The following is a 13978-nucleotide window of genomic DNA, read 5'->3' on the forward strand; positions in this document are numbered from 1 at the left end:
TCCTGTGGAGAATCCAACAATAACCTGCACTCAAAGACCGAGTCGTGCCATGCTGAGACAGACGGCTTTTGATTCTCGCAGAAGAGACATAGACCTACCTTGATTTCATGGCCCTTACACTCAGTGTGTTTACATGATGTGTGAAAATGTTGAATTATTGTGTCAGTCCGACTGAAGTCAGTAGGGGGCAATTTACTCCTTCATTTACATGCCTCAATTGGACTTGAACTGGCCTGGGTGCCACATTTTGACCCAGAAGTCAAACAGCATAATTTGTAGGAGAAAGCCAGGAAAAGCAAACCAAGAAGAAAACATACGAAATCCACAGTGACAATGTTTTCACTATTCAACATGCAACCTGTTTGCCGCTTGCTAGCTTGCTTGGTATGTGATGTAATAGGTCAACCAAAACAAGGTCCAATAGCAGCTATCTGAAAATGAGGCATATTACCACCAACTGTGGCAGTCTGATATAGTTCCTCAATAAATCAGTTCTCCTCTGGTGTTGCACTGGGACAAGTGGTTCGTTTAAATGACCTAGCTGATATAACCATAGCTTGCCTTAACTGTGCATGTAATACATGTATACTGTCTGTCATATACTTGATAGACCACTAGTGGAAGAAATATGTTGATCCTTATGTGAACGTAACAGGATAGTAATGTGAAATACTATTATACCTGGGCTTTTTGACTTCTCATCAGGAAAAAAAAATACAAGCATTTCATTTACATCAACATATGCAGTTGTTGGTTTATGGGGTCAACAGGATCCAAAGTTTATATCTAAACAAGCATTTAAACCTCTGTTAAAGTAACATACCAGCCTGAATAAGTGTATAACAGAGAGCAGTTCTTATTCTCAGCAGACTGTAAAATAGCAGTTAAATGACCTCCACATCTCAGTACCAGATGATGCAAAAAATACTCATGGGGGCATGAGTGTTACAGCTCGAAAAGATCTGGAACTTGTCAGTAAGGAGATGGGCCCATGGGAGCAGGTCTGAGGTGAAAAAATTCTCATGAACACATCTGCAACGCCAGTCCAGTGCTGTTGAATTTAGTTAAATGTCTGAATACTGTGAGGGAAAACTTTTGACCTGCTTGTGGCGTAAGAAGAACTTTGAGGGGTCTTCAAAAACTAACATTGCTAGTATGTAGTAATGATACAGATATTGATCCAGTAATTTAATCCAATTTTCATTCTGAAGTCGTCAAATACTGCAGCATGTGCAGCGATTTCAGCATAACATCATGATGCCAAAAGTCATCTTTCATGGCTGTATGATATGTGGACGGACTATCTCAGTTGATAACGTGGTTGGATGGAACCTGTTGTTGACATCCTAGTGTTTGTTGCCATGTTCTTTTGTTGCGCTAATATAGTCCATCATGTGCTTTTGTTGACATCCTGTCACCAGTAGCAATATGCTGGAATGTCAACTTGGGATGAGAACGTGTTGGACATTTCACTCTGGATCACAAATTTAATGTCATGGTGGCACCAGAGGATTGGTCAGTGGATCACCAAAGTCAATGAATTTCCTCCTCTATGGACTACGAATGTCTTTATAAAATGTTATGTTAATAGGTAAAGTTCATCCAGTCATTGTTGTGATATTTCAGTCTGGCCCAAAGAGGTGCATCAATAGACCAGCTGTCATTGCGGTCTCTTGCTTTTAACATGGCAGGACAAGCATGCCACATAACCCACACAACAATGAGACAACAATACAAACAAGACAAAGCCAAAGCAATGTGTGTTTTAGGACAGATGGATGGATTTAGCTGTATAAGGTATAAAAGTGCCATAGAACTGTGACCAAAAAAAGTTAAAATCATAGCCATAACTGGATGGTGACTGTCTTACATGTAAACTCTTTGCAAAGCATTCATTATTCACCATACCAATATTTCTTATATCTTCACTCACAAAGTACTTGATTTAGGTATTTAAGGTTTCCAGTAAGCTCCCTAAACACTTATTTTCATCAGACCAAACTAAATGGACGTAATAGGCCAAAACATACACCACAATCAGTAGCAGACATACTGCATTTAGACACGCAGTAGAAAAATCCTACAAATTACAGTACAGATTATGAAACTCCTTATTTTTCTAATAAAGTTTTCAGTTAGGTTACAGTCTTTGCTTACATAACTTAAAGTTCAGCTGAGGTTGATCCTCTGCCAATAATGGAATTCCTAGAAGCACAATACTGAATGTGTGTGTGTACTTGAATGGGTACAAACACTTTGCAAGCTGCTGATAGCATTTAGCACGCAAACAACACACAGGAGCATTATTAACACATCCTCTCCTGGCCAGTTTCCTGTCAGATACAATAGGCAACAGAGAGTTCAAGAAGGGGCTTAATACAGAGAGAGACAAATAAACAACAACAACAATAACAACAAACACATATCTCATATTTAAACCGGGGACATCTGTGACATACAGCTCGACATGAAGCTGTGTCTGTACCTGAAATGTCTTGTTTTTATCTTGTTTTTGTTTTGATTTTTCTTGAGCAAAAAGGGACCTATATAAACGAGAGGGTGGTTCTGCTGAGGACTGACAGGTGCATCTGACTCATAGATAGTAGTAACACCTCACAAACAGCCTTTTATATAAGCAGCCCGTCCTTAAAGATGCATAACTTGGGGTCTTAATAAAATTTAACATGCAGATGTCATGAACAAGTAAATTAACTATAGAGACCCAAAACATTTTAGTACCAGGATGTAATCATGTTGATTTCTTCTGTAAAGTTAGGATTTTTAAAACAGGGGTCTGTGGGGATTGACTCTGTTTCAGAGCCAGCCTCTAGTGGCCATTGGGAAAACTGCAGTTTTTGGAAGAATTGCTTTGACTTCATTTTTCAGCTTTGAAGGAAGCTGCTCATGTACACATGAAAAATCTTTCTTGTCAGTGTCTGTCTGTGGCTTAAAACTCATCAGTCACTTTGTTGAGTTGATAATATTGACAAAACCTGGAATAAACTTTGGCAATTTCCTTGCCAAAGGGACTCTAAAGTGCCTCCTCGAGCTCAAACTGTCTGCAAATAGGATGGGAGCTATCTGCCAAGATACTACTCACTTCCTTCCTTGTCCTTTCTGTACAGAATTGGGCCAAGGACTTTTGTGGCATGCCAACTATTTTGCCATTGACAAAATTGGTATATTCTTAGATGATGGTGACAGTACTAGACAGGAAGATGACAAGTTAAAACACTCTGACCCATAGTTTTGTACACTAATTCTAAAATCTGCTGACTAACACACCCAGGCCACCAAGTTTCCAAGGAAGAAAGAGTCTCTGTGAGCACCCCCCCCCAAAAAAAAAAAAAACAAAACAAGATGACAACAGCAGAGATGCCAAACTCATTTACACAAACCAATGGGTGACATCATGGTAGCTACCTCCATAATTGTCTGTGGTCCAGTCCAGCAGAATGAGAAAATGAGACAAAAAGGTGCAGTCACTAGCGAGATGGTATAGTGGGTAAACTGTAGGCTGTTGCCACTTTTTATTTGCACTGTTGCATATTTACATTGCTGTGTATCACAGAGGCATTAGGCCTTTAGAAATTATGCAGAGTTGCATGTCTTGGTCAACTGCCAAGCAAATTCTGGTGCCTGTTTTCTTAAATCAAAATGAATCATCCACAATATCTCATGCCTTTTGTTACTTGCACCTTCTGGCTTCCTTATCAAATCAAAAGAAAAATGTATGTACTGTATTAAGAACTGGAAATATTTTACTGATTTGCAATAAACCTGTTTTCAATTTGCTCACTCCACTCAGTATTTCAGTGCGAAATATTTTCTGTGCACAAACTTAAATTTGTTAATGTCTGTACTACATTTGAAGGCAATCTGTCAAATAGTTGTTAAGACCTCCCTAATATTTAAAAGAATCACATTTTAAGTCCTCTGTCTTGTTACTCCATCGAAGTGGAAGCCGTTGTAGGTGAAGGGTTCAAAGACAGGGCTGCAGGTCTCTTTAGCGAGGCAGGCCATCCTGTTGTTGTCACAGCTGGCCTCGTTGCCCGGGTCGATGTACACCCCATCAGCAGAGTGGATGGATGGGTCCTCATCAAAGTAGTTGTGTGGCCGCAGCAGGACCCCACCCCCGTTGCCCACGGTTACCGTATTGGGGATGTCCTCGGCGTGGGGTATGTGGAGGAAGCCGGCAGTCACCCAGGCAACCAGGTCCTGGGGAAAAAAAGAAAATAAAGAGGTATTAGGGAAGTAAATGGCTTGGTAGGTTTTATTAAATTTGTATGTTCTAAACACCTTTGCACACCTGGTTTTCAATGTTTTCGTTGTCTTCAATGTACTTGCTAAAGTCAACAGGTGGTGTCCAGATGTCATGCTGATTGTACAGACTGCCACAGCTGTGCTCCAAGTCCTTCTGCTTAGTGATGGCGACCTTATACCTGAGGAAAAAAAGTTAAGTGAGATTCCAGGGAGAGGAAAAACAACATGATGATAAGGTGACACTGTTTGCACACAAAAGCCAGAGAAAGGCGGGGAGTGCACAAAGTGATCAATCACTTTCGGTCTGTGATTTAAGGCCATAACATACCAAGCACACCGTCAAAGAACTAGTGGCAAAAAAGCCCCCTGCTGTGTCACCCCACATTGGTCAAAAGTTGCACAGAAACATCAAACCAACAACCAACCAGCACGTACATTCTACACCTGTATGAGAGGCAGTACCCCTCCATACCAGCAGATGACAGTCATCTGTAATAGTCATCAACAAAAAGAAAGCCAACAACAGTCAGCAAGGGCCATCAGTGCAGGATACACCGTGGCAACAAGGGCAGTGGGCCCAAGATAAGCAGATGGCTGGTGGTCAGCTTGGTGTGTCACAGCCTAAAAGCTTCTTTAGCCTCAAGTCTCAGGTCCCCTCACAGGGCGCTGGCCTCTCACCTGGCCCAGGACATGGCCCTCTCCTCTGGCTCGCTCTCTGGGAGGTGGTCTCCAGCAAAGCTGAACACCTGCAGCCTGTAGGAGCGCTGGTGACCCCAGCGGTTGGTCTTATCGCTGGCGATGTGGAGATAGCGAGGAGTCTTGGCATCATGACGCAGAGCTGCTTCCTGTGTGATGACAAACAAATGACACATGTTGGATAGTGTGGTTGGAGGTGACCTTTTTGTCAGATTTTTTCCCCACATTTTCTCACAGTTGTGAATGCATCACCTGTCTTATATCCTCTGACTAAGCAGCAACCTCCGAAGCTGAAAAACAAAGTCAAAGCAATAGTGCCAAATGCTGCAGTTCCTCTAATGGCCACTTGAGGCAGGTGCTAAAACGGATGTCAATCCCCATAAATCCCCATGTGAGAATGCCAAACTTTACAAACTTTGTGGTTTATATTTTCTTCCCTCCCACCAGACCAAATTTTATTACAATTTTGTTTATTAGCATGTTTTTATTTTGACCAATACATGTAATTACAGGTTGCAGCTGAAATTGAGCTGGATGACCTTGTGCTAATGTTAAGTTTCTGTTCATGTGTTTGTGTCAACTTCCTGTTTGATGTTGAAATGTGTACTCACTAGCTGTGTTCTAAACCGTCCCCTCTGTCACTCACTCACTATTAACTATGTAGTGTGTATCAAATAGTGCACTATATAGGGAATGACCAAACGAAATTTCGGACACTACATTGGAATTTTTTCCCCAGGAAATACACGACTGCATTGCACTGTGGTAGACGGGAGTTGAATGTAGTGTGCATCGTATGTACACTCAAATTTTCTGTGCATTGTGAGCATTTTATAGTGCACTAAATAGTGAATGAAATTAACAGCAGAGAATTCGGACACCACTACAAAATGGCAGACACACTATATAGTGCACTGTATCTGTGATAGAGAACAGTCTCAGACACAGCTACTGTGTTTGGTGCTAGTTTTACTTCCTGAGTTTCCTGCCTCTTTTGATCACCTCATGTGTGTCACCTGTGTCTTATTTCACACAGCTGTGAGTAGTTAATGATCAGCCTTTGTGTATTTGAATCCCAGGGTTTCCTCCCTTCAGTAATATTCACCCCACCACTCCCCACCCACATACACACCAAAAAAAAAAAAAAAAAAAAAAGAAAGGAACTTGAACACGATACATTTCAAGCAAGGACTACCCAACTCCCCATTTCCCATATAGTTAAATAAAAGTAACAACAATTAAACACATTAATAAAAAAATACAAAAAATAAATGAATAAAAGAAATAAAGAAAAATACTAAAGGAAAAACACACAAAAAAATGGGTCACAGTTATGGTGGTGGCTGCCATGTCTTCAACAAAGGAAAGAAACAGGACTTGTTTCTTGTGTGATTTCCCTGAACGGATTTTTTCTGCCTTTGCTGACTGCCTAAGCAAAGATTTGGATTTGATAAACTGTTCTTGGTATTTTTTTTTTTTCTCTGCATCTGAGTCCCAGTTTTGTGCGAAAGTGTTAAAAACCATACCTTTCTGCAGCTATAACTATTACTGCTACAATGTTAAATAAAAATGAGACTGCACCTGCTCTGTTTGAAGCTGTTTCTCCACCACCTTAGGAATCATGGCGTGGCGTTCAGGCATCCAGGGCAGTGAGACATTCACAAACTCCATGTCTTTGGTTTGGAAAACATTCTTCACTCCTGGAGAAGTGACATTCAGTTGACTGCATGTTATTTTAACTTTACTTTCTGCAATTATGCCTAGTTGTAGCTTTTGTTCAATTATATTTAAAAAAAATAGATTCTGACATGCTTAAAGTCCTCAAGATTCCTACAACACTCACCTAAAACATCAAGATCCACTTTGAAGTTGACAAAATGGGTGTGGATATTTCCGGTGACATTTTCAGCCACTTGGTGACCGAATGTAAAACTGTTATTTGACGTAGAAGATGAGCCAATGTAGCCAGTGGCGTGCACCTTGGCCTCCACTGACCCACTCTGGTAGAAAATGAAATCCCACATGTAGTCATAGTTTCCTATGGCTGTGATGGTCCTGAACACTAAGGCACTGTTTGCTAGTCCTCCATAACTGTTGTAGAATATCTCTGAGAAGTGCCTCCGCAGAGGAGAACCTGTGTTGTGCTCAAAGACACAAATTGAGTTTCTGAGTCGGCGTGGAACACCAGTGTCCATGAAATGGAACGTGTCTATGTATGTAGCTGAATAAGGGCAGTCGACCCCCCTGACCAACTCATAAGCACACCGACCAATGCCCATGCTTCCATCAAGGAACTTGGTGAGCATCATATTTGGGGTGACAGACCCGTAGACTGACATGGCTTCTTGAACGCTTAGCTCATAGATGATCCTCTCCCCTCTGAAACGAACATCAAAAACTCTCATGCCTGTAAGTGGGCTCAGACCAAAGGCAAAACTCCAGTCAAGATATACGATGTGGTTATTCTTCACACTGTATCGCTTACCATGGACATAAAACTGTTGGGGTCCAACACCCGTGGGTTTCTGTTTGGGTTTGAGTGAGGCGTAATTCGGCACAGGTTTGTAGACAACTTTATCCACAGTACCTGCCTCATATTGCTGCTTCAGTTCCATTATACTGTCAAAGTACTGACCATTATAAAGCACTTTAATCACGCGCCAGGACAAAAAATTGGTGCTTCTGTGGTCGAAGAAGATCTCGAACGCCACAGGGTGGATAAAGAAGCCTTCCACCTTTCGACAGAGCACAAGCCAGGTCTGTCTGTCCCCTGACTTCACTCCTCTGGGCATGCTTTCGTAAAAAGCAGGACTTGAGGCTGCGTCTATACCAAAACTTTCACTCAGCAGCATACTGATTGGTTTAAGTACACCTTTCAGAAAAATTTCTCTACCAATGTGTTCACCAAAATGTATTGGACGTGCAGTCAAAGGGATCTCTCTTTTATATCTCTCAAGGGTGACATCACGGTGGTAGGACGGGTTGGGGAGAGGACCCACTACATATTCCTTTACGTTGTTCTTAGTGCCATGAAAAACCACTGCAGTTGCCTCTCTTGTTGGCTTAGGTCCGTTGGTATCCAGATGGCGCAAGACATCCTTTTTTTTTGGCAGGGAGAGATCAATCATATACAGGTAGTCGACGAAAGGAGGTAAAGCTGGTTCAATTGAGATGTTCATCCCTGGGATCTTGGTCATGTAGTCGCGCACCTGTAGAAACTCTTCCACTGAAAGGTCTGCAAAGACGACGCTGCGATCATCATGTGGTGCATGTTTTACAGGATTAACCTGTTGAGCAGGGCACGTTGGAGTGCGTTGGGTATTGAGCCATATCAGGACACAGTTGCCTATTAACGAGGCAACAACTACAAGAACCAGAAGGCCTTTTAGGATATTGCAAATAGTTTTAGAGACCATTTTTCTGCAGCTGTAAAAATCGATATAGTTAAGCAGAGGAAGTGATAGATGCTTAAGAGGGTTCTGTAAAGGGGCGAGGCCACTGACTTCAAAGGCTGCTTTTACAACCTGAGAGGTGTTTCTTTTGATAAGACCAATAGCAACAAAGTACCCATATATTGCAGTTGCTGATGAATATTGATTAACATAAAAAGAGACAACAGTCCGTGCAAATGGTATCAAGTTGGGATTCAAGCAGGTAAATTTGTATGACAAGTTGTTCCCAATATTCCAATAGCTACAAGAGGTCATACAGAAGTGATATTGGAAAAAACATTGACACAAAACTTTGGATTTTCAACTTGGGTCATATTTTTAGTTCTAGAAATGGCAATGTCTATGTATTTTACGTTTTGATTCAGGCTGAAATATTCCAAGAACTAATGACTGATTTCCATGACATTTTGTATGTACAGTATATTCTTGGTGCCAAATAGATGAATCCTCATAAGTGATCACTGACTTTTCATCAAGCATGTTTTCATCAAGATATTCTTGGTTTTGAACAATCCAGTATGTCTCAAAAACTATTGGTGGGATTGTCATAACCTTTGGTGCGGATATTCAAGGTCTCCAGATGATGCCTGAAATCGTTTGGAAACACCCTAAGTATTCATCCAGTGCCATCATCAGGTGGAAGATTTTATAGTTATCCAATTAAATGTGTAATTATCTTAAGTTTATGGGCATGCACAAACTTTGTTGATTCCTGTAGTGCCACCATGAGGTCAAAATTGAAATATAATTCTTGTCAGCCTGAGCTGTTCTTTGTGTTTAGTGATTATTAGAAATATTATCATGCTAACAGGCTAAACAAAGATAGTTACACACACTGACTAAAGGTGATGCATGCTGATAGTTAGCAGTTAATGTTAAAGGGTTTATATGTATTTAAGTAATCAGGTTACTCAAATAAATCTGGTGATACAGGAAATTGGAAAATGCAAACCAACTTTATTTTGGAAGTATGGCTTTTTTTAATCTAGTCGGCCATTGGTCTGTGCACTCTCATTTTGAAGTCTTTTGTTTGCATTTCGTCTGTTGCCATTTTTTGTTTAAGAGGAACTTTGGCACTTTTGCATTGAATTCATTTTTCAGTCACAGATGTTGCTCTTGTGTTGGAGCAGACTTAAGATGCAATGAGAGGACAGGCAGACAGACAGAGCTTTTCCTCACAGTGGTAATGTGTTTGAATTTTGGATGGTATTGTTTTACATGCGAAAAATTTTGTGAAATGACCTCTCCTTTCATCCTTTTGGTGCTCTGTTGCCATTTTCTCAAGACTTTGTTATGCACACATGAACCTGTAAAAAGCTGATTAGACAGCTGACCTCAATACATCAACATTCTCTAAAGGGGGATTTACCTGGGAAAATCAGGTGACTCTAACCCCTTACCTGGATCACAAGAACCAGGTTTCTCATTTACATGACCTCTAAGGTATCCCAGTTATTAACATGCATGTAAACACCAACCTGCTAAAGAGATCTGTAGAATTTTGTTACACATTACAACAGTACATCTCAGTTGTAAATGTATTGTTTGATTAATTTACAACTTGGGTCAGAGCAAGACTGAAAGGCAGCGACTGCCGTGACCACGTGATAAAGACAAAGGTTAGTTAGCAGGGTGGTCATAAACATTAACAATAGCATTAATGTTCTTTTGTTATAAATTGATATCCCTCTCTTATCAATCTGCTTGCACAGCATTAAAAATTTCAAAAGACCGATAAATTATTTACCCACAGCAATATAACCACAATGTGTGTAAGGGCTTAATTGTGTGTTAAGTTAATACATACGAGTCAACAGCTTCACCAGGGGTCAAATTTCCAGATGTCATCACAATACCATCTGGACTGGTATGTAGCATGTTATCAAAGTATCATTTTCAAAAGCAGTACCTCCATCAAGTGTGGTATTGTGTAACTAGGTAGTCTTACTCAAGTACTGCAACTTAGTATACATTTTAGGGACTTAATTTGAGTATTTTCTTCTCATGCTGCTTTATACTTTACAATTACAATTACCATACAACTTACAATTTCCATTCACCCTGTCTGCAGTTTCAGTTTAAGTAACATGATTGATGAATTGACTGGTAATGTTTGCAACAAAACTGTGAACCAAAGTCTTGCTTAAGAACAAAAAAACATTTCAATGTCACTATAAGCAAAATTCAGACCCAGTTATATGACTGGACAGTGTTTTGTCAGTGTGCTAAACTTTGGCCAAATTATCATACCATAATTTTTATATTGTTTAAAATTAGTTACAGTGTCTATAATGTGAACTCCTAGATAGTAAATGTGCACCTGCATTTTTTTGTAGTGGTCCTAATAAGGTCGTACTGATATAGAATATCACAAGACATGGTTAAGCTATGCTTGAGTTAATTATTGAGGACTGCGTCATAAGATTTGTTTTATGCTCATAGCGTGAGCATCTGCAGAGATTGCACAAGTTATGAATGTGCAAAGAGGCTTTTATGGTCCTTTTATGGTATATTGCTCCACAGTGTCAAGGAGTGATTGTAATCAATAGTAAACCCTTACATGGTCCCGGCAAAGAACTGAGTCAAGTATTTGGAACAGCAAATGTGTTTAAATTCTTTAAAACCTGGATCAATACTAATTTTTTTGTGTTGTGCTCAAACACTTTCACAAGCTATTTAACCCTTCTAAGTCCGAGCAGATTTGTTCGATTTCTTTCTAAAAAACATGGGGAAAAAGAGCAGTGACCAACTTGTCCCACAGATTGCAGTGAATTAGTCAAAAGAGACAAAGAAAATGACCCGAAAATGAATTTTTACAAAGGCAGGAGAATAGTTTAGATTATCAACACAACAAAAAAAGAAACCTAGAGAAAAATGTCCAGAAAAGTTTTTTTCTTTTTTTTCTTTTTACTAATTTCTTGCTATATTTTGGACCATGTGTTGTCCAGATGCTCATAGTCTTCACCTCATGTTTTCAAAAGAAATCAAACCAGTGTGTTCTGGTTTCAAAGAATTAATGACATTAAGGTTGAGCAGTTGATTATCCTGTAAATGTGGTTGTAAAAATATTTTCCTAGAGGGGTGGGGACCAAGGGCCAAGTCATAATTTTGCAAGTCATGACTATGTCTCAAGTCTTTGCACTCGAGTCCCAAGTCAAGTCTTAGTCCTTACTTAGAGTTTGGAGTCCTAAAGAAATCATAGTGTGCTCTTCACCAACCTTCTTACCATTTTGACACATTTGAAGAAAGCTTGAATGCTTCTTAAAATTTGTATTTATTTTTTTAAACAAACTTGTTCAAACAAAACGTAATCAGAAAAAAGTAGAGCTGAAAATGTGCTTTCAGATCGCACTATTTGTACCACAGAGGAATGGATTTTGTATATTTCTGTCCTGCCTTGTTGTAATGAACACAAGGCATCGAGTATTTTTAGTTCAAAAGGCTTGAGTCCAAGTGTAGTCATTGGTGCTTAAGTCCAAGTTGAGTTTGTCAAGTCTTTTTTGATTTTGTCATCAAAGCCATCAAAGTTGTGACTTGAGTTCAAGTTAAGTGACTCGAATCCACACCTCTGATTACTCAGATCATTTCTTTCTTTCTGAAAGAAAGTCCCTATCTGTTCACAAATTACTTAACACAAAGGTGATTGAGCCTGCAACCCACTGATAAAAGTATTGCATTGTTGAAATGCAGATTTATGAACTTGGTGTTGGAAAAATTGCAAAAACTGCTGATGAAAATCCAGCTATTCCTATTGCTGCAGCTAAATATCAAAATCATTTAATTGGTAAAATGTGTTGACTTTTATTATGAAGTAGTCACATGTAGTGCACTGTTTATCGGTGAACAAAGCACAACTGCAACCACCATTTTTTCATGCCATGCGCAGCATCAAATCAGATCACGGCTGTTCACTTGATGAAAAACTCCCAATTATCATCTGACTTCTGTGTTAAAACATGATTTAGTTGGCTATCCTAGAACCCTGTGAATTAAAGTGTTAAACTGCAGTCGCTTTTACCAACAATAGCTACTTTGTCGCCAAATCAGCCACAACGGAAATCTTTGAGATTTCAACTTTAACGGGTAAAAAGAATATTACAGAACAGTTTTATGCAAAGTTAATAGGAATCCACGAATAATAGCGGCCTGCTGTTTATTGGCAGGTTTTGGCTTTCAAATGAAATATTGTAATTAGCGAACATGCTGATCAATTTTTGAACTTCTAAAAAACATCAACTTCTAAGCTGATGTATATTTTATATTTTGTAAAAATCATAAATATTACATGTGCTGAAAAGCATTTTATGTCTCCATCTGCTGGTGAGCCAGAATGCAGAATATGATGTCAGTTCCACCACAGAAGATACTTGATCACCAACATTAGGTGGGAAAAAAAGACCTGCTGTATCGATATCAGTTATTGGGCAAATGAGTTCTTGAATACTGACATATCGGCAAAAAGTCCAGTATCTGCATTTGGGACACACAGTCACAGACTCATATTATGGCTTTTACTTTTTATTTGAAATTCGACACACTATTCAGGATCAAACATAACAGAAAATTTAAGGATAGACACAGACACACAGTTTTTCTAAGTCCATGTTATCATCATTCGGTACATTCTATAATTCCACTGAAATAAAAGAAAACAAGGCTTTGGAAGTCTGAGTTATACAAATCAAGGAGATGTTTTGAAAAGTTGTACATTTTTTTGTATAAAATTCATTCTCTGTGTTTCCCTCGACATTGTTTGCTTCTGAGGCGCGGTGGAAGGCTGGACAGATTTTGCACATCAGTTTAATCTGATTGAACTTTGCACAAAGAGAATGGGGCCTGGTCACTCAATGAATGACCATGAAAAGACCTCAAGTTGTTCCTCAAAGAAGGAACAGAGTGAAACTTGACTGTGACTGTACCTATGATGATTTTGAGGTAAGGCTACAGGGGTTTCATTACAATTTATCTATTTATTTCAAATTATGAGTTAGTTTGAGTTAAAGCCTGCACTTGCATGCACAGAGATCTGGTCCTTTATCACTTTGTTCATGAAAAAAAACTTAACATAAAAGACACATTTTGCATGCACTTACAAATGTTTGCTAACTTTATTGTGTCATTTTCCATTGCACTGTCAAGTTGCAAAAGGTTTCTTAAAGCACCAGGCTGAATAAAATACAAAACCCTATTATCATAGCGTAATAAAACAGGTGAAAACTGAAGAGTCCAAATTATCATTTATTTAAAACTAACAATTTTTAGATGCAAACACCTGTATTTGGCTGTGCAGGGCTTTTAATTAAAAACATCAATAATAATAATAAAAACAGATGTATGAAACCATAGACACACTGCAGTTGCTGCATTCAAAAACATGAGATTTGACAAAACATTTTGAGTTCCGGTTCAAGCCTGCGTGATCAAAACAGACATACATGTAGGAACATTATTTGGTGTGCGTTTCTATTGTGTGGAGCAACAAACATCCTGCAAGGTTACTTTTGTTTTTGAGCATCTCCAAGTGTCACTGTTGTATGCCTCCGTGCACCAGTCAAGTTGCACATGCA

The 13978-nt window shown here is 39.3% G+C and overlaps 1 protein-coding gene across 1 annotated transcript; it reads right to left on the reverse strand.

The window, feature by feature from the left end:
- Positions 1–3927: 3927 nt before the first annotated feature.
- LOC121956185 (membrane primary amine oxidase-like) lies at positions 3928–8375 on the reverse strand. The gene is made up of 5 exons (XM_042504319.1): positions 6803–8375; positions 6541–6659; positions 4942–5108; positions 4310–4442; positions 3928–4218 (listed from the first exon to the last, which is right to left on the reverse strand). The coding sequence occupies exons 1-5, from the start codon at positions 8373–8375 to the stop codon at positions 3928–3930; spliced, it is 2283 nt and encodes a 760-aa protein (XP_042360253.1).
- Between the last annotated feature and the right edge of the window lie 5603 nt (positions 8376–13978).

Source organism: Plectropomus leopardus, chromosome 17, assembly GCF_008729295.1.
Source record: "Plectropomus leopardus isolate mb chromosome 17, YSFRI_Pleo_2.0, whole genome shotgun sequence".
In the NCBI taxonomy this organism is placed as follows: domain Eukaryota; kingdom Metazoa; phylum Chordata; class Actinopteri; order Perciformes; family Serranidae; genus Plectropomus; species Plectropomus leopardus.